Source organism: Camelina sativa, chromosome 14, assembly GCF_030686135.1.
Source record: "Camelina sativa cultivar CO46 ecotype springtype chromosome 14, ASM3068613v1".
Lineage (NCBI taxonomy): Eukaryota > Viridiplantae > Streptophyta > Magnoliopsida > Brassicales > Brassicaceae > Camelina > Camelina sativa.
The window spans coordinates 11,476,858-11,499,750 of record NC_141893.1 but is presented as its reverse complement, the minus strand read 5'-3'; the positions used below and the strand labels follow the sequence as shown (position 1 = coordinate 11,499,750).

General features: G+C 35.7%; 3 protein-coding genes, 1 long non-coding RNA gene, 1 other non-coding gene and 1 pseudogene across 8 annotated transcripts; 2 read left to right on the top strand and 4 right to left on the bottom strand.

Annotated features, from left to right (window-relative positions):
• Positions 1-1,815, bottom strand: LOC104743524 (berberine bridge enzyme-like 6 pseudogene; annotated as a pseudogene). Its single transcript, XR_015579384.1, has one exon. The product of XR_015579384.1 is annotated as a berberine bridge enzyme-like 6 pseudogene (transcript).
• A 7,617-nt stretch (positions 1,816-9,432) lies between these two features.
• On the bottom strand, positions 9,433-11,275 carry LOC104741219 (berberine bridge enzyme-like 7). The gene has a single exon (XM_010462013.2). It carries the CDS (start codon positions 11,176-11,178, stop codon positions 9,592-9,594), a length of 1,587 nt encoding a protein of 528 aa, XP_010460315.1. The 5' UTR covers positions 11,179-11,275; the 3' UTR covers positions 9,433-9,591.
• Positions 11,276-11,903: 628 nt separating this feature from the next.
• Positions 11,904-11,977, top strand: TRNAN-GUU (transfer RNA asparagine (anticodon GUU)). Its single transcript has one exon. It is a non-coding gene; the product is annotated as a tRNA-Asn (tRNA).
• A 149-nt stretch (positions 11,978-12,126) lies between these two features.
• On the bottom strand, positions 12,127-14,328 carry LOC104741214 (ureide permease 5). 3 transcript variants are annotated; one of them, XM_087485677.1, is made up of 6 exons: positions 14,136-14,328; positions 13,645-13,915; positions 13,221-13,540; positions 13,042-13,159; positions 12,589-12,963; positions 12,127-12,515 (listed from the first exon to the last, which is right to left on the bottom strand). In XM_087485677.1, exons 2-6 carry the CDS (start codon positions 13,909-13,911, stop codon positions 12,351-12,353), a joined length of 1,245 nt encoding a protein of 414 aa, XP_087341803.1. In that variant the 5' UTR covers positions 13,912-13,915; positions 14,136-14,328; the 3' UTR covers positions 12,127-12,350. The 3 variants fall into 3 exon arrangements, with proteins under 3 accessions (XP_087341803.1, XP_010460310.1, XP_010460311.1); XM_010462008.2 differs by having other exon boundaries at positions 13,042-13,121; positions 13,201-13,540; positions 14,136-14,314; XM_010462009.3 differs by having other exon boundaries at positions 13,042-13,121; positions 13,201-13,540; positions 13,645-14,320.
• A 5,845-nt stretch (positions 14,329-20,173) lies between these two features.
• Positions 20,174-20,926, top strand: LOC147928069 (uncharacterized). Its single transcript, XR_015579282.1, has 3 exons — positions 20,174-20,322; positions 20,403-20,461; positions 20,619-20,926. It is a non-coding gene; the product is annotated as an uncharacterized LOC147928069 (long non-coding RNA).
• Positions 20,927-21,669: 743 nt separating this feature from the next.
• On the bottom strand, positions 21,670-22,783 carry LOC109128763 (uncharacterized). The gene is made up of 3 exons (XM_019235703.2): positions 22,538-22,783; positions 22,303-22,389; positions 21,670-21,971 (listed from the first exon to the last, which is right to left on the bottom strand). Exons 1-3 carry the CDS (start codon positions 22,604-22,606, stop codon positions 21,870-21,872), a joined length of 258 nt encoding a protein of 85 aa, XP_019091248.1. The 5' UTR covers positions 22,607-22,783; the 3' UTR covers positions 21,670-21,869.
• Positions 22,784-22,893: the final 110 nt, after the last annotated feature.

Genomic DNA, 22,893 nt, shown 5'->3' with positions numbered 1-22,893 from the left:
TATACTAATCAATTTCTTTATTGAGTTATTAATTATTATTAAACATAACAACTACATATAGATATAAGCCTATACCACATGCCCACATAACTTGATAAAAGACTAGTAATCACTACATTACACGAACAGGAGGAATACTCTGCTCATTCTTGAAGAAATTCTCAGGATCATACTTAGCTTTAACTTGCATCAATCTCTTCAAATTCCCCAAAAAGTACTTGTATCCGTATATCTTAGCCTTACCTACGTTTGTCTCACCACTCGGATTGCTTCCAATATCAATGTCTCTGAAATTAAAGAACGCCTCTCTCGGATTACTTGACACGTACGGTTCCGCAACCTCGAAAAGCTCCTTCATCATAGCTAGGCTACTCTCTGTGGCGTTTGCGTCCAACCACATCGTAGAGTATTGAATCTTGAACAAGTTTCCTTTCCGGTGAGGAAACGCTGTGGCCGTCGCTGGAATACGGTCCATCACTCCACCGTAAGGGTTAAATTGCAACGAGACACTATTGTTGAATTTAAACATTGTCTTCCAAAGCTTCTCCAGTCCTTCTTTGGGGATTGGTTTCTTAACAAAATCCGATTTGCTCTTAAAAGATATTGAATTCGTCATAGGCCTATCTAGAAGGACACTCTTGGGTGTACCCGCCGGGAAGTTGGCCCAAAACAACGTCGTGTTAAGCCAGCTCATTTCGTGACATTCTTCACGTCTTAGCCCTAATTCAGGGAAGCTGTTGTTCATTATCTCCATCAGCTTATCTGTTGGGCCCAAGAACTGAGCATAGAATACAACCGCGATGGTTCTCTCGCCAGGTTTTGTTCCACTTACGGTTCGAGGCCATGCTGTTATGAAAAGACTATCAGGAAATTTGTTAGCGACGAGCTGCCACTTGTAGAGAACATCAGTTCCTCCTTGTTCCAATGTTTTGTTAACTCTAAACACTGTCAGGATCTTTGGAACCTCGACGAGGTTGATTTTCCAAGAGAGGATAACTCCAAAACTCGAACCACCGCCGCGAATCGCCCAAAAGAGATCTTCTCCCATGGTAGTTCGATTCAAGAGCTTGCCGTTGACATCAATTAATTTAGCATCAATGACATGATCCACTGTAACTCCGAATTTTCTCATCAGATTTCCAAACCCTCCACCGCTTATGTGTCCTCCTGCTCCTACCGTAGGGCAAACGCCAGCCGGGAACGCTAGGGTTTGGCTTGCCTCATTGATCTTTACGTAGAGTTCTCCCAAGGTCGCACCAGCTTCAACCCATGCTTTCTTGCTAGACAAGTCAACACTAATTGACCTTAGATTGTGCATGTCAAGAATGACAAATGGCACAGAAGACATGTAAGAAGAACCCTCGTTGTCATGACCACCGCTTCGTATACGTATCTGGATACCACTAGACTTTGCGCAGACCACCGTGGCCTGAACATGAGATACATGTTTCGCCGCTACGATTGCTAGTAGTTTTTTTAAGTTAGGGCTCGAGAACCTCTTGTTTTTCGTGTATGACTCGTAAGAAGATAAGAAGGTGGTGGTGTTATTGGCGATGAAGATGGCATCTGTGATAGGATTCGCCGGACTAGTCCGATTACCAAGGCATTCGATGAAGTTTTCAAATTTTGGTTTTGTTACGGGTGCTTCTAAAACCGAAATAATAAGAACAACACACAAAACATAAAATGCTCCTTTCCTTTTTGAGCAACTATTGAACTTCTTTGAAAGCTTGTTGGTTGAAAAAAGAAGGAAAAAAAGTGCTTCTTTCATTTTAATCTTTTGTGTAGTCCTACGCTTCTATTAGGAGGATTTAACTTTATAGTATCAAAGTGTAGAGTGAAAACTTATTTAAAAGTGACTTCTGTTTCGCGACTTTCGTCATATAGGTTTACTTTTAAGTTTTCTTTTGTCCACTTGTAGGTGTTTATTTTGACCAAAGCTAATGGACATTTTAACGTATATGACTGGGAATGGTTTTCATGATTATATTAAGGATTGAGTCGCATCAATTAAACCTTTTGTATATTTCACAATTGTTTTGATTAACTGTACTTTGTATTATCTAAATTCTCAAGTATTATATATTGCAAATTTCATTAGTGGAAGAAAGTTGAATACAGAGAAAGACTGGAAACGATAGTATATAAATGGACACGTAAGGGTGAGTATTTCCAAGAAACTTATCTTGTAGAAAACTACGTACTCTTAAATTTCGTTGATTTCTATGTAAAATATTATTTTTTCCTTTTTAAAAATAATTGTTACTTTAAACTTAATTTTTATTGTAATCTAATCGTTGATTTATTAAACGAAGAAAATATTAAAAATTTAACAAAAATATAATAACACGTTTATCTATTTTTTTTTAATTTGTGTAAAAATCTAAAACAACAACAATTTTGATACGGAGAAATTACAATTAATGATTGTACTAAATTTTTCTCTTGACTTCATTATTAGTGGACAAGGTTTGTGTGTTGAAAATTACTAATGAGTTTATAAATAGCCGTAAATTTTGAAATAGACATTTTTGTTTCTTTATATAATAACTACATGCAATAGACTTTTCAAATAGCTGAAACGTTGATTGTTTGTTTTTGTTATTAGTTTTTTCTTTTCCAACAACAACATAATGTCAGGTTGAATGTAAATAAAAAAAAACATAGACATTGTCATAAACCACTAAACTAAAAGTCATGGTCAAGTGGTAACTACGTACGTTTATACGTCATATGTTCCGTTTCTTACGTTTATACACGCTATATGTATTTAGATTGAATTCAAAGCATTAAGAAAAAGTCGATTCAAGAACAAGTCAAAGCAAAGACTTGTTCTAAGAAGAAGACTTCCACTGAGTATAGAAAAAAGAAAGGCTCATAGTGAACCGGAGGGTTCCAAGGAAAAGATTTGAAAACTCATCTACTTCCATATGCTTTCTTTGAAACAGTTTTAGGTTTGTACACTGAGCAAAACGGTGAGTTATCGAGGAGCAGAGCCGGGTTCAACGTTTTGGGAGGTCCTTTATTCGAAAGTCAAAAATGTGTCCCTGTTTTATATATTATCCAAACTCTATACTACTATATACTCTTAGTATAGTATTCCTGCAAGGTTAACAGGGTGATCAACATTTTTTACAGTTTAATTTAGTATTAGAAAATAAACTTAAATTTGAAGTGATAGCCCACACTCCATACAATATTTCTTTTCTTTACAACTGAAAAAAAAAAAAAAAATTGGATCTATGAGCATTATTGCATTAATGCAAATTCAGAGGAGAAAACTATGGTTTAACTCGAGTTAATTAGAAAACTTTATGTTTAAGTTCCTAAAGTTGTCTTTGTCTCTATATAAAGATAGAGCACAAATGCTCAGTGCATGCGGTGCTAGTGTGATAGAAAGCTGAAAGACAGTTGTAAAAATTGAGAGCTGGGTTAGAGAGCAAGTTCTTAAGTGATTTTTCATGATTTTGTTCGCAACAACAACTACTTCCCAAAACACAGTTTTTTTTCGAGTTGCTTGACGACAGTAGGGAGTATTTAAAAAAAAAAAAAAAATCTTAGCATAGTTCTTTTTTTTTTTTTTTTTGAATAAAATGTTAAATTAGATTCAAAAGAAAATAACGTTTGTACAACGAGTGCAACTAGTTTTAAGCATTAGGAGATAAAAGTTTTAGAACATAAAATTAAAAAAATTTAGTGCGATCTTGAAGCGAGTCAGAGTAGAAGTCCTGTCTTGTACTTCCCATTACCACTAGCTTGAATCGCTAATAGTTGGTTTCATATTTGTCTATCAATACACTGAATCAGCTGCTGTGGTGAGCGATGAGCAGAGCCATGTCGCCGAGCATTCCTCTCACTCCATATCGTCTAAATGCATATTTGGAATGTGTATGGAGCAAGGAAGCCTTCCACACAATCCTTACGAAGATTAGAGACATAGTCAAGAAGTGTTTGCCAATTCGTACTGTACCGGACTTTGTAGATATGCAAAGCCAACTCATGCCAGTTATCTGCAGAGAAAACACAGCAGAAGAACAGGTGATCTCTAGTTTCCATAGAGCGTTGACAAAGAACACAAGTGGCATCAACTCCTCTACTCCATCGTTGCATCCGATCACCAGTAGAGAGACGATCCTAAACAGCCAGCCAAACGCAAAAAGCGAACTTAGGCGTGGTATGAGCAAACCAAACGCCCCGACTCCAAACAGCTGAAGGGGACGTAAAACGAGTATGATTCCAAGTGTCATTGGTGATAAAACGAGGCCTAAAAACATCATTCTTCTCTCGCCAGAGGAAAATGTCCTGTTCCGGCTTCCTGTAATTCCATTTCATGGTTAGCTCAGCCTCCATTCTGTTCAAAAGATCAACTTGATGGTGACGCTGTGACGTGTCCAATCCTCTAGAATTGTAGCATGTCGTCGTTTCCCCATATCCAGTGTCCCACGAATACCAGCAAACTCAATGAGCCGTCCCATACCAGACCAATCATCAAACCAGTAGGAGGCTGATGCTCCATTTTTTTAACTCAACCTTACAAAAAAATTTTGCCACCTCTCGGGCCTTAAGAATCTTCCTCCACATCCATGAGCCTAGTTGTGTGGTGTCTTTAAATGCCCAGAACGGTTCTTTTTTAAGCAAGTATGTGGACACCCATCGTACCCATAACGAGTCCGCACCATAGACTATACGCCAAATTAGTTTCAGGCAACAAACTTCATTTGCTTCCTTAAGGGACCTTAAGCCGAGACCTCCCTCCTGTTTTGGTCTGCAAACATTTTCCCAAGCGACCTTTGCTTTACTCGAGCTCATCTCAACAACAAACCATAAGAATGCAGAACAAAGCGCATTGATTTCCTTAATACACTGTCGAGGTAAACGATAAGCCGCCATCCAGATGTTACACACACTCCACAAAACATAACTGATTAAATTCAACCTACCAGCATAAGATAAAGACCTTGCATTTCACAAGCTTGTTTTCTTCTTAAGCTGCTCAAGGAGAGGGACATAATCCGTAGATGATAACCGCTTTGTGACCAGAGGAAGCCCCAAATATCTCACTGGAAGAGAGCCCACAGTAAAGGGGAACCGCCCAATAATATCTTGAGCAATTGCATTAGAGACACCCGCTAGATAGACAGTAGATTTTTCCATACTTATTCTCAACCCAGAGTACTTGGAAAAGTCATCAAACACTTTCAAAATCCCCTCAATAGACCGGACGTTACCATCCGAGAGGATTATCAGGTCATCAGTGAAACTAAGGTGGGCTAAACCAAGATATTCGCACTTGGGGTGGTACCCAAAGTGTTGTGCTCCTGCTGCTTTGTCCAACATTTTCGATAGAACATCCATAGTGATAACAAATAGATAGGGAGATAGTTAGCACCCTTGCCTCAAACCTCTAGAACTTTGAAAAATGTCAATTAGTTCACCATTCACTTAAACGGAGAAGGAAGCTGTTGTCACACAAAGTAGAAGTCAATGAATAAACTCAAGAGGGAAGTCCATCAATGTGAGAACACTTCTCATAAAAGACCATTGAACAGAATCAAACACTTTTGAGATATCAATTTTAATATCACAGCGGCTGGAAATGGAGCTCTTATGGTAATCCTTAACTAACTCTGTAGCAAGGAGAACATTTTCAATTAACAAACTGTTTTGAAAAAAAGCAGATCGATTTCCAGCAATGAACTGTGGGAGCACTTGCTTCAATCGGTTGGCAAGGATTTTTGAGATCACTTTATACATGACGTCACAACACGAAATCGGACGATAATCTTTTATTTCTTTAGACTCCATCTTCTTTGGAATAAGCGCAAATATCGTTGTATTGACTCCCTTGGGCAAAAAACCTTTTTCAAAGAAATATTGAATTGCCAATACAAACTCATGACCAAGGATATCCCAAGTGGACTTATAGAACTCCGACGTATAACCATCTCGCCCCGGAGACTTATCAGCCGGCATAGCAAACAACACTTTCTTCACCTCATCTGCAGAAACCGGTTGAGTTAACAACATCTTATCCATTTCTTAGCAGCAGAACGGTAACAATCCTTCAAGAACACTTGGGGAAACTTCCTCAAAATCATCAAGGACTTGCTGTAAAAACTCACGAAAAAACCTTCAGCCTCCACCTTAATCTCCTCCGCTTTCGTCGTCAGGGTACCATCGCGACACAAAATTTCCCTGATAGAATTATTTACTTCGCGGGCCATGACGGCTCTATGAAAGTGTTTATTATTGTGATCTCCCACTTGTAACCAAAATAATTTGGATTTTTGTTTTAAATTGAACTCTTCAAGACTAGCAACCCAATCCCAACGACTGTAAGCCTCATTTTCATCCTCCATGGCCCTAGAAGAAGGTATAAACAGGTTCAGTTCCTGCTTCTTACACAAATCCTCATAAGCCTCCTTCGTTTGTTTGACCAAATTACCTATTATGTTCTTTGCCAACTGTTTCAACACCGGTTTTAAAGCCCTCAACTTCTTTGAGAAACGAAACAGAGTTGCAGTGGACATATGTAGTGGCTCTGTTTCCCTCCAAAAGGTAGCAACTAGAGGCTTAAACTCTTCCAACCTGATACTTGCGTTAACAAACTTAAAAGGTTTGCGACATTGGGATTGAATTCCCGCGTCCAAATTCATTTGTATCCGACAGCGTAAGTGGTCCGAACATCCTCCAGCCTCGAAGACACTATAAGACGCTGGATAAGATTGTCACCAAGTATCATTGACCAAGACTCTATCAAGTTTCTTAGATGTTAAGCCATTCACCCTCTTATTACACCAGGTGTAGAGAGGTCCGTGAGCAGCCAAGTTTGTTAAATCACCATAACTTACCATCCCCTGGAAATCCTTCATACCCAAAGCGACCAACGGGTGATCAACCACGTGAGAATGCTCCGAGATATCTAAAGTGTCATTAAAGTCACCAAATATTATCCACGGTTTATTGTGAATAATGGGAGAGTCCACATAATCCCTAAGCTCATTCCATAATACCTTCCGCTCCCCCCCCCACATCATTAAAGTCATAGACAAAGGAGCAGAAAAACTCCTCGTCAAGATCAGCCAATTTAACCGAGCATGTAATTAGTTGTTCACTCTTATAGAATGGACTGAGCACCACATCTCTACGCCAAACCACCCATAGACGACCTCGTCGATTATATTCGTAGTTTGTTAAAATGGATCAATCCTTCAATAAAATGTCACCCAATCTTTAAACCTTACCCTCATTCACTCTAGTCTCCAGCAAACAACCAAACTGAAACTTATTTCCCTCCACCCACTTTTTTATAATGGAATGCTTAGAAGATTTGTTTAAACCACAAATATTCCAAAAGAAGCCTGACATAATCAATGTTGAGGAGGATTCTTCTTACTCGAATCACGAGTAGAAGAAACTGAAACCGTTTTATGAGCCGTTTTTGAGTCTCTTGGGAGGACCAGACGCAGTTGAGGAGCCACTTTGGGTTTTGAAGCCTTGGGAAGAACATCCTTTTCCACCAGCAGGACCGTCTGATTGTGATCATCCACCGCCAAATTGGCCTTCACAAGTAGCGTGTCAACCACGTTACTCTCCATAGCCACTAGTACATCTCTAGATAATGCAATCTCTACCACCACCTCATCCTCTGGTCCCACATCCTCGCCCAACTCATCTGAGACCGCTAGAGCCGCATAAGAGTTTGAGACTCCCCCCCCCAATGTATGCAATTCGCGACGACGTGCAGGACTACGAGCAGATTTCTGAGGCGTGCTCCAACCTTCATCATCATTCGTAAGAAACAGTTGATCACCAACTAAGGGAGGGTTTGCCTTAGTTACGACGTTACTCCCAACCGGATCCATTGTCTTGACAATTCCTACTGCCCTGTCAGAGTGAGCCTCTTGGATAACTGCACTGTTTGAATCATCCTTTGAAACCTCCACGAGACATGAGTCACGAAAATGACCCCACTTCTGACTACACCTCGGCGGGAGCCAAGGATACGAATACCGGATAACAGTCTTTACCTCACCGTCCTCCTCTCCCGTGAACACAAATTCCTGCGGTAACTTCTTACTTAGATCCGCTTTCACTAACACTTGCGCTTTATCAAAACTTTCACAGGCTTCCGTCTTAGGATGAAGACGAACTGGAGTACCCGCCACACTAGCTAAGAACTCCAACCCCTTATGTGTAAACATAGTGGGAGGGACATCCTGTAACTTCACCCATAAATTTATAGAGTTCATTGCCGGTTGCACTTCCTCCGTGAAAGGCGACCACTTCGAAACAATCATGGGGATGCCCATTATGTTCCACATACCTCTGTTCAAAACCCTCCTCCAAGCCACCTCGCTACGCACACAAAATTTAATTATGGCTTGATTCACTTCAAACACATCGATCAAGGTTGACTTATCCGCCAGCCGCCAAATCTTATTCACGATTATATGAACCTTCCCCACATGGGGTGCTTTGCCATTAAAAAACTTACCAACCAAAAAATCTTCCCAAAAAGGCTTTGCCTCCACAAACACATCTCTCGGGACCACAATTCTCCTTCTCCCATCCACTTGTTCTACCACAAAATTTTGCTTGGTAAAGACATGCTTTTTTGCAGCCCTAAGCCACGACTTCTGGACCAAAGGGTTAGCTACCGTCGCACCTGAGATGTTCTTTATCAAACCAGATTGACCCTCAAAACTTTTTTCGACTGAACCCGTTTCTGACTCTCTAGACTCTGCCCCTAACCATCACTAGAAACCAAGATCTCTTTAAAAACTCTTGCCAAACCATTACCTTCACCCTCCGACATCGAAGTCGTCCCAGTTTCCACCGGAGTGGCTGCCGCCGGCAACATCCTTGCTCAACACGAGAAAATCTTAAATCACCTTTTCAATCACCCTTGCCACGTCAGCACGAGTAAAATAATTTTTTTTGATTAATTAGAATGTAAGAATATTTGACCCAAAATTCAATGTGCAAAGAGCATACTAATTTAAGATAAGCCCTTCTTGATATATATGCCCTGTAACCTGTTGGATGACGACATAGCATTGGAGTTGGGACATGGGCTAAAGCCTAATAAGCTAGCTCAGTCTTGTGATTTTCTTGTACTGTAGTTGGGTTAGTTAGTAATTAAAAAAATGACTTACGCCGGCAATCAATCACTTCGGGTCGCACATGCATTGAATCAGAAAATGGTTTTAGGAAGAGTGGATAAATCCTTGTGCAAAAACGGAAACATTTATACGAAATTAATTTAATGACATCTTTTAGAAAGTAAGGAGATATCTAAAGAAGTATACTAATCCCTATACTAAACGAGTTTCAGAAATCAACTCTCACGGGTCATGGGCTCATGGCCATGGTTGAAAAACCATCATATGTAAGACGTAAAAGTAAAACTGATCTATCATAATATATGTGTTAGTAAAATGATTACATGAAATTTCTTATTGAGAAATGATTAATTATAACAAGAAGGTCATAATGCAAATGTGACAATAATGAAAATTACATAAGCTTTTAACAAGCCCACATAACTTATTACTACTACTTAATAAATCTTAACAAAGAGTAACGTTACTACATTACACGAACAGGGGGAATACTCTGCTCGTTCTTGAAGAAATTCTCAGGATCATACTTAGCTTTGATTTGCATCAATCTCTTAAAATTACCCAAGAAATACTTGTATCCGTAGATCTTAGCCTCATCAACGTCTGTCTCACCACTCGGATTGCTTCCAATATCGATGTCTCTGTAATTAAAGAAGGCCTCTCTCGGGTTACTTGACACGTACGGTTCCGCAACCTCGTAAAGCTCCTTCATCATACTTAGGTTAGTCTCTGTGGCATTTGCGTCCAACCATGTCGTAGAGTATTGAACCTTGAACAAATTTCCTTTCCGATGAGGAAATGCTGCTGCGGTCGATGGAATCCGGTCCATCACTCCACCGTAAGGGTTGAATTGCATCCACACAACATTGTTGAATGTAAACATTTTCTTCCAAAGCTTCTCTAATCCTTCCTTAGGGATTGGTTTTTTGAGATAATCTGATTTGCTCTTAAAGAATCCTGGATTCGTCGGCCTATCTAGAAGAACGCTCTTTGGTGTACCGGCCGGGTAATCAGCCCAAAACAACGTGGTGTTAAACCAGCTCATTTCATGACAATCTTCACGTCTTAGCTCTAGTTCAGGCAACCTCTGGTTCAATATCGCCATCAGCTTATCTGCTGGACCCAAGAACTGAGCATAGAGTACAACCGCGATGGTTCTCTCGCCGCGTTTTGTTCCATTTACGATCTGAGGCCATGCTCTCATAAAAAGATCTTCAGGGAATTTGGTAGCAACAAGCTGCCACTTGTAGAGAAGATCAGTGCCTCCTTGTTCCAATGTTTTGTTAACTCTAAATACTGTCAAGATCTTTGGAACCTCGACGAGGTTGATTTTCCAAGAGATGATAACTCCAAAACTCGCACCACCGCCACCACGAATGGCCCAAAAGAGATCTTCTCCCATGGTAGCTCGATTCAAGAGGTTGCCGTTGACATCAACTAATTGAGCATCACTAACATGATCCACTGTGATTCCGAATTTTCTTATCAGATTTCCATACCCTCCACCGCTTATGTGTCCTCCTACTCCTACCGTCGGGCAAACACCAGCCGGGAACGCTAGCGTTTGGCTAGCCTCATTGATCTTGACATAGAGCTCTCCCAAGGTCGCACCAGTTTGAACCCATGCTTTCTTGCTGGATACGTCAACAGTAATAGATCTGAGATTGAACATATCAAGAATGACAAATGGCACAGACGACCTGTAAGAAAGGCCTTCGAGGTCATGACCGCCACTTCGGATACGGAGTTGTATACCGTTGGTCTTTGCGCAAACCACCGTGGCCTGAACATGAGATACATGTTTTGCCGCTACGATGGCTAGTAGTTTTTTGAAGTTAGGGCTCGAGTACCTCTTGTTTTTCGTGTATGACAAGTAAGTAGACAAGAATGTGGTGGTGTTATCGGCGATGAAGACGGCATCGGTGATTGGATTCTCCGGACTAGTCCGATAGCTAAGGCATTCAATGAATTTTTCAGAAATTGGTTTCGTTACTGCTGCTTCTAAAACCGAGACCAAAATAACAAGACACAAAACAGAAAATGCTTCTTTCATTTTTTTTTTGTTGGTCTTATGTAATGTCTTACTCTATCAGGATTTTAGTTTATAGAATAAAAATCTAGAGAGAAACTGAATTTCAAATTGACTTCTGTATATCGTCTGTCATATAGCTCTACTTTGAATATGTATTCCCCGAAATTAAATGTAGGTAGACTTTGAATTTTTTTTAGTCAACATGTAGGTGTTTAGTATGAACAAGCTAATGTCTAATATAGAGAGCAATCGTTTTCATGATTGGGATAAGGGATTGACTCGCATCTATATTGACATGCATGTTTTTGGATTATTGTGTGTACGTTGTGTATTGCAAATTTGAATAGTGGTAGAAAATTGGATAAAGAGAACTTATAAATGGAACTGTAAGGTGAGATTTCAATCATATTTTCAAGAAACATATCTTTTGTTGAAATCAATTTTCAAGAAACTTATCTTTCTTGTATTACTAAATGATTTTAAATGGCCGTAATTTTTGAAAGAGACTTTTTTGTTTTCGTAGATGATAATTACGTGCATTAGACTTTTCAAAGGGAAGAAACGTTGATTTTTTTTTTTTTTTGTCTCAATGGCAAATACATAAATGGTTATTACGATTTCGAAAACAGCTTGTAGTATATGAGTTTGAAATTTTGAATCAAGATAGTGACAGAAACACTATAGAGATACTATTGTTTATATATATATATATATATATAGATGTCAGCTTATATTGAGAAGCAAAAGCTGGAATAGCTCAGTTGGTTAGAGCGTGTGGCTGTTAACCACAAGGTCGGAGGTTCGACCCCTCCTTCTAGCGTATCAATTTTATGATATTGTTATTCATATCCTCAGTTACATTTTGCGCTGAAGTAGAACTCATATTTTCTGCAATGGAACCTTATCCAACTTCTGCTAATGTGTTATCTGAAGTCATTTATTTCTTCAATGACGTTGATGAATATCAAATAGCGAACATATACATTTGCTTTCAATTGGAGTAACCACAATGTAATGTACAACACCAAATAGCGAACATATACATTTGCTTTCAATTGGAGTAACCACAATGTAATGTGCAACACCAAATAGTGAACATATACATTTGCTTGTAACTGGACTAACCACAATGTAATGTACAACACCTCCAAGAGCCACACCGTCTATGAATATGGTCCATATTGATCAACTCTTTAGGTAAACCGCGTCTCTCTTTCCCCAGCCGAGGCCATTAGGAGCCCCACAGCAACAGTGAACATCACCAGCATTCCAACAAGTAAAGCATATGTCCGCGGAGATGATCTCCTATACTCCCCAAACAGATATATCCCCCAACAAGTAGATACCAAAGGAAGTGCCTGCTCATGATCATCACTCAAGATTTCACCAAAACAAAACTAAAGATAAAAAACTTTCTTGTCTTTAAGTGACCTGAACAGCATCTGAGGCTGCATATCCTGCAGCTTGTCCACCCATGAACTGAAGACCGTTACCAAACCCACAAATCAATCCAGCCATAAAAGCCAAACCTCTTCCGTTCCAGTCACTCAAGTATTCCCTAAAGGAAGATCTTGGTGAGCCGAGCACAGGGTTGTACAGGAAAGTAATGTTTAAAGCGATGGCGATCACAAAGCAAGATAGTGAGAAGTAGAAGAACGCAGTGTAGACAATCAGATTGGGAACACCTTGTTTTAGAGTGTGCCATTGATCGTTTGTTGCAAGGTTGAATAAAGGTGAGAACAATGAGAAAGAAAGACCTGCAAAAAAGGTAATGCCCAGACCAACAACCATGCTCTTTCCAAACACCTGAATCCAAGAGAATTACATAAGAGACTGGTTTCCTCCAGAATCATGATCAACAACACATAACAAAAGAGAAAGTACTTTGATTGCTCTCGTGTTTTCGAGTGCTACAAGAAAAGCTGCAGTCCCTTCCTTTGCATTCTCCATCTCTTCTTCCACTACTATAAAACTAAAGAAGTGATGAGTGATCATCTCAACACTATCACACAATCAAAAGCCACACTGTATGTGAAACTTCACCTCCAAATAGTCTCTGGCACTCTTCCACAGTTTCACAATTCCTCGAGACTTTTCCTAGTTTAGCCTCTACATCAGCAGAATTGGAAGAGTGAACAGCAGAACCAAGACAAACAGCTACAAAGAAGCAGCCGACACCAGAGAAAAGCACATCTGCTCGGTTCAATCTGTTATCCAAAAAGTAATTGACAGTGGTGCCTACAACAACGGTGATGCTCGCAGTTGTTACTTCTGTAACAGACAGACCAACAAAAGCTAAAGCATACTGAGTAGCAAGATTCCCAATACTCAAACCCACCCCACCCGCCATAGCAAACAACACAGAAGGCCAATTATCCTGAATCTGTGTAGCAGCAACAGGGGAGATTTATATATATATATATATAAACCCATCAATGCAATGCAACAATCTCCAGTAGAGGTCCAGAATCCTTCAATAATCCTAACCTGAGTGAGCTGTCCAAGAAAACTTGGTGCCTCCTGTGTACTCTCACCTATCCCACCAAACACAAAGGCTATGAAGATTGCAGCCAAGAAGTTAGTGATGGAATAATCAAGATAGGTATGTTGTGGGAGACGACCACGCCGTTCAAGAAGAGCCATAAGAGCAGGCCAAGTGCCTAAACAGAGCAGAGAAAGCAATATACATAATATTGCTCCTCCTTTGCTCTCCACCACATAAATTCCCAATCCTTGAGATACCAATATCATCATCAACCTATGAGTGCAAAGGAAACAGCATCAAATTACCATAGAATCTCACCATAATTCCCAAATTAGAACCTTAGTCAGCTATAGAATCAGGAAGCGAATAGTTTCAGGATCGAGAACAGTTGACTTTGATCATTCATAGGAACAAACTACAGAAAGCAGAAAAGAAGATGCACAAGAATCCAGAGTTTGATTACAAAACTCCCACTTAAAGATTTCCTTCTTACCTTGCTACAGAACAGAACAGAACAGAACAGAACAGAACAGAGCTCTAGATGAACGATCTGTAGAACAGTAGAAGACAAGGCCAACGAAGACCGAACACTAAAAATGCAAATATCAAACTATATATTTTTATTGGGAACCGGGAACGAACCTATCTGTCTTATTGTTGGCTATTAATTAAACTATATTTTATTCTTACCCCATTGGTTGGATTGGCATAAATTGCTGCACAAAACCACTATCTATCTAAACATGCTGAGAGTACATTTTTATGTCATTATGTCTTATTTCTGTATCCAAACAAGTTCCACCTAAATTTTCTACAATTTTTATAACCAAACACAATGATTTCCTTATTTGATAATATTAATTTCCTAAAATCTATCTATTTAATTTAAAGCAATATGCTAGATTAAAATATAATTCTCCTTTCCCTTTTATTTAATCTTAGATTTAATTATTTAAATTACTATTTAATATATTAAGTTAATAAAATTTTAGATTTTTTTAGCATATGATGTGATTTGAATTTTTATAAACGGATATATATTTTAAAAATTGTTTTAGAATTTTTGTACCCAAACAAGTATATTCGGATATAGATTATTTCACATTTAAGTTATTTTAATATATAATGAATATCTATCTTAACTTTTTTTATTAATTACTTGAGAACACACATATATAACAATGTAACATTTATATTAAAACTCAAAGAAACTTGATCTATTTATAATTTATACTAATAAAAAGTAAGAGCTCTAAGCTCCTAAGACCATCCACATAGGATTTTAAACAACCAATAGAAATTTGACATATCACTTATTAACATTTTATACAATTTCCAGAATTTTCTATATTAAGAATTATTTTAAACAACCTATCATGATTTGACATGTCATTCATTAACATTTTTTAAACTTACAGAATTTTTTTAGAAAAAAGAAAATTTTAAATTTATGGAAATCAAAGAACTAAGCACAATATCCCACATCGGCTATAAATTTTTTAGACAATGGTTCAGAACCAGTATAAATAAGATTAATATGCTTCCAACAACGAATGAGCAGAAAAGCTTGATTTATCAGGCGTTCAAGTTTAGAAGTTTTATTTGGTTTGATCTGGTTTTTTATTTGATCAAATTAAAACTTTAAAAAGTTTCAAAAAAATATTATAATATTTAAAAATTTTAAAAGTTTAAATATTATAAATATTGAAACTTTTAAAAGTTCTTAGCTTTTAAAAAGTTTTTAAATATTATAAGTTTTAAATTTTAAAATTTTAAAATATTATAAATATTGAAAATTTTTAAAAGGTTCAAATTTTATATTTCGAAACCTTTTAAAAGTTTAAAATATTATAAATATTGATGCAAAACATAAATTATCTTATTTATCTATATTTGTGCATTTTATTTCTTATGAGCTGTAAAACATATTTTTGGTATGATTTTATAGATGAGTTGATATTCTTTCATTAATTTTATTATTTTTGGGTCTAAGGAAGAATGATTGACATCGCAAGACCTTAATTTGATGTTTGAGTCAAATTTTGAGGTTTAAAGAAGAAAGATGGACGACAAACACACATGTTTTATTAGCTATACATAGGCATGACTAGGGTTACGGTTGTCACGGTTAAGGTTTATTAACCATTGGTTATGGTTAGAAATTTTTGTAACCTTAACCAGAACCGTTTAACAAACGGTTAAACGGTTACGTTTAAATACGGTTATAGTTCAAGCGGTTACTGTTATATACGGTTACGATTATTTGATAATATGATACGGTTAATATTATTTGATGATATAATATAATTGATATTATTTATTTATAATTAATATGTTCTTATAATGTACTCATATTTCTGTATATCATATGATTCATATTAAATAAATAATTATTAGTATATTTTATTATGTTTTTAAAATATTATAAACTAAGTAAAGATTTTGGTTTGAGAAGTTTCTAAACGCGTGGATCTAAAACCAAATAAGTATATGGATAAAATTGTCAATAATTGGGTGCATGTGTTGACTATGCTGGTAATCATGAATTTCACAAATTTTATGAGAAAAGAAATGATTTTGTTTTTGGAGTTTGATAGGTTAACAAGTTGTGTGGTAGTCTAAAAAAAGGTTTTTCAGTGGAAGAATGTGAAGAAGTTGACGAGGAAGAAGAAGAAAAAGAGTATAACGAAGAACCAAACAAGAAAAGTTACGATGACAATTAATACAAAATTTGACAATGAAAATGACAAAAAAGAATATGAAGAATAAGAAAACATTGAATAAAAAACACGAAAATATAGGCGGTAGCGATCAATTAAATATGAAAACGAGTTAAATTCATGATTATAAAATTGTTTTGTTTTTCTGGTGGTCAAAGAAAATGGTTTAGGATTTGTGAGGTCATCGGTTTGATTTGCCTCGCCTAGACGTCAAGTTAAATTTATGATTTTTTTTTTCAGATTTGATTTTATAACACAACTGATTTTTATATTTTAAAAAATTGTGTATCTGAAATTTAATTTTTCCTTAGTACTAATTTCAATTTTTTTTATGAGATAATATTTTATTATCGTAATCAATCATATATAATTTTTATCAAAATATATCAAATAAACCCACGCGTTGCGTGGGTTCAAAACCTAGTATATTCAAAAGTTATTTTTTAAAAAATTGCCCCATAGTGTACCACGGGGTCAAACCAAGTATGCAGTAAAACCCTATATTAATAAATAATATCAAGAACTTGAAAATTTATTAATTTATAAAAGTATTAATTTATGGATCAATAGAGATCTTTCGAACATGGTAATCTTTTTTAAAAATATACTATAATAAATTTTCATTATTATAATTATTTTAGAAATTAATTTTAACAAAAATTAATGTAAAATTAAGAAATAACAACACAAGAGTCATAATTCACTAAATTTTACTATATGTATATATGGATAATTTTATTAAATTATGAACTTGTAGAATTGATGAGACCATATAATAATAGAATATTATCCAAAATTACACTGATTCAACTTTGGGACAAGACAAATTTATTAAATTATAGTGATTATTAACTCATAAAATTTTGTTATAGTTAGTCTTTTGATAATAATTATAATGAACATACAATATATTGAACCAAAACAATGGCTATAAATATGTGCCTCACAACAACACAAATAAAAATGTGGATTAGTTAATAAAATGGTTTGACCTGATTGCTGAAAATGTTTTAAAAGTTAATTAATTAATTTAAAAGAAGAGAGCCACAAGTTTTAATTTTACAATGAGAAATATCTTGTTATAGAAATCTAGAGCTTTCATCTCATATTTACACATGCACTTCTTAGCCTCGGTAACGTAAGACCATCACTAGTGGGGATACTCAGTAAGTTACTCTTGGATTTGGGCCCCAAATTAATAATAAACAACCCATATATGAGTCCATAAAGAGAGAACCGTTGTGTCGGAAGTATTTTGAGCAACACTTTAGAAACATTACGTGGCGGCTGCTGAATGGTGGTTTTGTAAATATAAAAGCATTTTTTTTTTTTCTTCATTTTCTTTTCCGTTTCTTCCCGAATGTCTCTCTCTCTTCTCTCTCGAAAACCCCGGCGAGAGAACACGCGATTCATATGTAATCGGAAAAATTAATGGATTCACGTCGAATGTCCCGGCTTAATCTGGAGGTTCATGGTCACCGGAGGCGATGGCTAACCAAAATCGGCGTAACCCTAACTCAAATCCCGGCTAAAGCTTTCACCTTCTTCGTTGAATTGCGAGCAGAGAGGAAGGCAGAGGAAAAATGGTAACTTTGCTTCGTCTTTCGTGAATTTGAGTTTCGGGATTTGATATTATTGTTTGTTTGGTTTGACCTAAGTCTTCTTGTAACAAAGGTTTCTTCTTTCTTCGTTGATTTAGTTTTCTGTAAGCGATTGGTTATAGGGGTTTCTCGTGATGGGTCTTTTATGATTTGTTTTGTTATCTCCCTCTCTCTCGTGGCAGTTGTTCTTTTCTTACTTCAAGGATTTGGTTGGACAAGAAGTGATTTAGCTTTGATATATGTGAATTATATTAAAAGTCTTGTGCTTTTGGATGACTTGATTCTGAGAATATTATTTTCAATTTCTGTTTTAGGTATTGGATATTTTATCGTGGAGGTGTGTAATGAATCATGAACTTGAATATGATTGCTTTAGAAACTTTGGAATTGTACATATTGATGAGCTAATCTCTCTTGCTTGAGTTTGATTTCTGAAGCTAAACTGGGTTTCTGTAATTTTTTGAAGGACTTTGTGATTGTGAAACATGGCATCAAAATTGGTACAACTTCAGTCAAAGGCATGTCAGGCTTCAAAATTTGTGGCCAAGCATGGGAATTCCTACTACAAGCAATTGTTGGAGCAGAACAAGCAAATTCAAGAGCCTGCATCTGTTGAGAAGTGCAACGAATTGTCTAAGCAATTACTCTACACTCGTCTAGCTAGGTCATTACCTTTTCATTCTCTCTTTTTCTCTAAGCATGTTTCCAAGGGCCATGCTCTAGCCTCTAGAGTCAGTGTTGCTGAGAATTCTTTTATCAGACTATCCTTTTATGCATACTTTTGAAACATCATTAATCTTCAGATAATACTGCAGAAATGGATTTGCATTAGTTGTGAGTAGTCAGCCATTTTGCCTTATAGACTTTGATAGAACTGAAACAGATGTGCTTGAGAACTTTGGTGTTATCTTCTAGTATTTTTTGTCCTCGATGGAATTAAGTTGATAAATCCCTGATGATTCAGTTAGTCTCTGTGCCTATTATGTTTTAACAGTCCTGATTACACAACTTATGATCCACAGCGTGTCTTAGCTATTAGTTTTGTAGGAAATTGGCTTTTGGTAATTTGCTAATACTCACTCTTGTTACGAATTACAGCATTCCAGGGCGCTATGAAACATTTTGGAATGAAGAACAGAGCGAATCTGAAATTGAGACAACAGCAATGTCGTTGGCAGAGGATTCACTTTCATAGCTTGTAACTCCCCTCCATATGATTCCTCACTGAACTATATATACTTTCTCGAATCCATTTATATTTTCAGTCTATTCCTAAAACAGAGGTTTTGGAGCTAAGGAACAAAAAAAACCATTTTTGGTAAAGCTCTTAGTAAAAGAAATTGAGAAAAATGCATTTGATACAAGATTCATCTTCAAATTTTGTAATATATGTGCTATTTTGAATTTTGTAAAATATGTTTAATATTCCAAAGTTTGTAAAATATGTTTAAGATTCCAAAGTTTTATGTAATATAAATTTTTTAATAATTGTTTTGTCATTTTAGATTATTAGTTTGATAATTACTAAACATAAATTAAAAAATTATTATTTAAAAGATTGAGCAACCTAAAAGAATGATTTTGCAAAAATACTCTTAGAGTTGCTTTACTTTAATTAGTATTAATTATATGATTAATTAATTTGAGAGTAACTTAGGAGAGGTACTCCACTAATGAGCCTTTTTAGAAATATCTTCAACCTATTTTCAAATGAAAATAAAATATTAAGGGCAATACAAAACATAATTTGATCCTAAGATGACAAAATTACTTTTTATTCACAATTTTGACAGATTTTTTGGATGTTTTCACCTTACTCAAAATAAACTCCTAAATTTAATTACGATGATTTTGATAAAAAGAAAATTACTCTCAAATGAACTCTTAAATTATTTTTATTCACAAGTTAGTTATACTTGCTTAAACATTTGACATTTGAGATAATAAGACTATTTTTTAATTAACTTTATTTGTAAAACGTTCTTCAAATAATTCCACTCGACTTTAGTAATTTGTACACGCATATCCATTTAAATATTCAAAACAAATACAAATCACTCACAACAATCTTGTCAAATGCGTGGGAATCCATGACCGATGCTGTACGTATATTTTTAAGCTGTTTTGACTTCTTAAAAAAAACATAATCTTTCTTTTTTTAGTATCTAACTTTTGATGTTTTGTATATGTCTTACGACAAGGCTTAATTCATCTCAAAGGCCGAAAAAAAGATAGTCGAATAGGAGAAGATTCTTGTAGCCCGCTTTCACGAGGGATCCGGCGATGCAATGTCAGAGAAATCCGAGGAATCAAATCCTAAGGATATTGCACCTTCAGCCACAAGATTCTTATTGTTCGTGTAAGCTTTTCATAATATACCTCAGTTGGTCTTCTATCTATATTTTATGTTATTTACTTCTTATATTTGTTTAATTTTAGGGAGGAGAACATTTTCGGTTCAGCGAGAGTTGCCCAATAACCTATCAGCCGACGACTATGTGAGTGTAAAGAATTCTGCCATCTTAAATTTATATGATGTCTTGCGCTTAGTTCTTTACTAACACGTTATTTTTTTCATTTAAAACAAAGTTGAGTATTTGTCTAAAAAGTGGAAATCTATGACAAGTTCTCTAATTAATTTTTTTTCTTCTCAAGTCATTTAGCTTGATGGCATATTGTGTACATGTTTTCTTAAGCGACTTAGCCTGCCTTTTGCATTAATTCAAGAGAAAGGTCCTTACTTTTTGAAGGCCAAGAGTCTCGTGCAGACATATTCGGATTGCCACCTTCTAGTGAGTCCCAATTCTATTTTCAGTCTATGGGTTCATTTTCCTTAACACCATTATTACCGGTGAATGCTCATATGCGTACTTCATAAAAATTATTTTAATGTTTTTGTAAAAAATGATTTATTGAACAAATAAATAAATTATAAAATAAATATTTGATCAATATTATAAAGCCAAGTGTCATGTGAGTTTCCGAGCTAAGTTTTTAGATTGCTTAAACCAGAATCGATTCTAACTCTTTTTCCTGTTTTTTTATTACTTTTAATTTTTTAATATATTACTGGCAGTGTACATGCTCTAACGGGCATCACAGGCCTAAATATATTGTTTTAGAAATCTAGAGCTTTCATCTCATCTTCACACATATACTTCGTAGCCTCAGTAACGTAAGAAACCATTTTAGAAACATTTTCAACCTATTTTCAAATGAAAATTAAATATTAAGCACAATACAAAACATAATTTGATCCTAAGATGACAAAACTATATTTTATTCACAATTTTGACAGATTAGTTCTTGGATTTTTGAGTAAGGCATAATCGAAGACTCACAACAAGTAGCTTGTTCTTTTTCTTGTTCTTAATCATATTAAAGTTTCTACCTTCAAATCATACGAAGAGTGTTAGAAAAAAATATCAAAGGATATATATATATATATATATTGTCTTCTCCCATTCAGTAGATTCAATAGATTCATATAGTTTAGATTCAAAAATGTTGTAAATAAACAAAAGAAAACGATTAGACAACGGATATAGTTGATGAATCGAAGAGCTTCCAAATAGCGACCCAAGCAGAATATCAATAAACCAGGATCAAACCTTGTATTTTGGCTACAAAATTATATTTTATTGATAATAATTGTAATAGGTTTAAATTAACCCAAAACAATGGCTAGAAATAAATGTGTGTGTGCTAGCGATATAGAGCTTAATTGTAGAAAGATTAAATAAAAAAAAATTGTCTTTTATTGTTCATAAAAGACCCTAATATAGAAAAAATCTAAAGAGAAAACTAGTTTAGACCTAAATAAAAAAAATAATAATAATAATAAAAAGAAACACCAAAACTTTAATTAGAAACTTCTTCCGGCTGGACACGAGTTTGGACCTTGTTCTACTGAGGTCTTGTTCCCATAACAGACATGAACGCATCATCTTGGTCGTCATTGGAGGCCTCGAGAGCTAATAATTCTTTAATCACTCGATTCTCTTGTTCCTTTAGAAGATTGAAAAAACCATATAAATCTTTGACATATTTTATTCGTTTTTTTTTCTTTTCTCTGAAATAAAATCAAATCATGTAGCTGAAATAGCCAGTATATATATATATATATATATATATTTGTTTTGCATAAATTTTTTTATTTATTTATTATGACTCAATAATCATCGTAATTAAATTATCTGAGATAATGAAGAGAAGTTAAACCTAGGAACTGAGCATAGTAAGTAGGCAACAACATTAGAAGACAAGAAGAAAAAGAACAAAATTGAAACTTTAGAGGGACGAAAAAAAAAACTATAAGGTGACATGATCAAACATATACCTCGAATGAAGGTTCAGCCTTCATCTTATCCAGGCTCCTATAGAGTTGGATGTCAATGTCACTGATTCTTTGAGAGAAATTCTTGAACTATATCAACCAAGTAAGAAGCCACAAACGACCATTAATTATTAAGGAGTTCCACGGAAAACAAAAATTAAGTCAAAAGGGATGAAATTAACCTACAATAAAAAAAAACTTATCATATAATAAATTTTGAAAGAAATAGAAGACGAACCACAAACTCCTTCTTTCCCTTGGAGTTGTTGAGAGACTTGACAGCCTCAGAATCAGCCGGAGTCGCCATGATCACACACGCGTTTCCTACACACCAATCTCGAGTCCAAAAACTGACAATTAGAAAATTCAGACGAAACAGTATAAACTTGAAGAAGCTGGTATAAATTGCCTTGGGATGAGTTTCCAGAGAGCGCCGCGCACAAGCTTGAGATGAGAAGGAGAAGGGAAGGGTTACTCTTTTTTTGTTTTTTTATTGGTTTGGGTTACTCATATTAACAATAATTTAAAAAGCTATATATACGCCTATACCAATTAGAATTAGGTCAATCGGACCGGTTAATGTTTATTACTCCC

Bases quoted from the DNA above. Each gene is read 5' to 3' on its own strand.
- LOC104741214 (XM_087485677.1), bottom strand. From the start codon at position 13,911: ATGATGATATTGGTATCTCAAGGATTGGGAATTTATGTGGTGGAGAGC. The intron at 13,160-13,220 runs GTGCCAGAGACT...ATTGTGTGATAG, and splicing joins AATTGTGAAACTGTGGAAGA to TGTTGAGATGATCACTCATC. The intron at 12,516-12,588 runs GTCACTTAAAGA...GATCATGAGCAG, and splicing joins CAGCCTCAGATGCTGTTCAG to GCACTTCCTTTGGTATCTAC.
- LOC104741219 (XM_010462013.2), bottom strand. From the start codon at position 11,178: ATGAAAGAAGCATTTTCTGTTTTGTGTCTTGTTATTTTGGTCTCGGTT.
- LOC109128763 (XM_019235703.2), bottom strand. From the start codon at position 22,606: ATGGCGACTCCGGCTGATTCTGAGGCTGTCAAGTCTCTCAACAACTCC. The intron at 22,390-22,537 runs GTTCGTCTTCTA...TGGTTGATATAG, and splicing joins AGGGAAAGAAGGAGTTTGTG to TTCAAGAATTTCTCTCAAAG. The intron at 21,972-22,302 runs GTATATGTTTGA...AATCTTCTAAAG, and splicing joins AGGCTGAACCTTCATTCGAG to GAACAAGAGAATCGAGTGAT.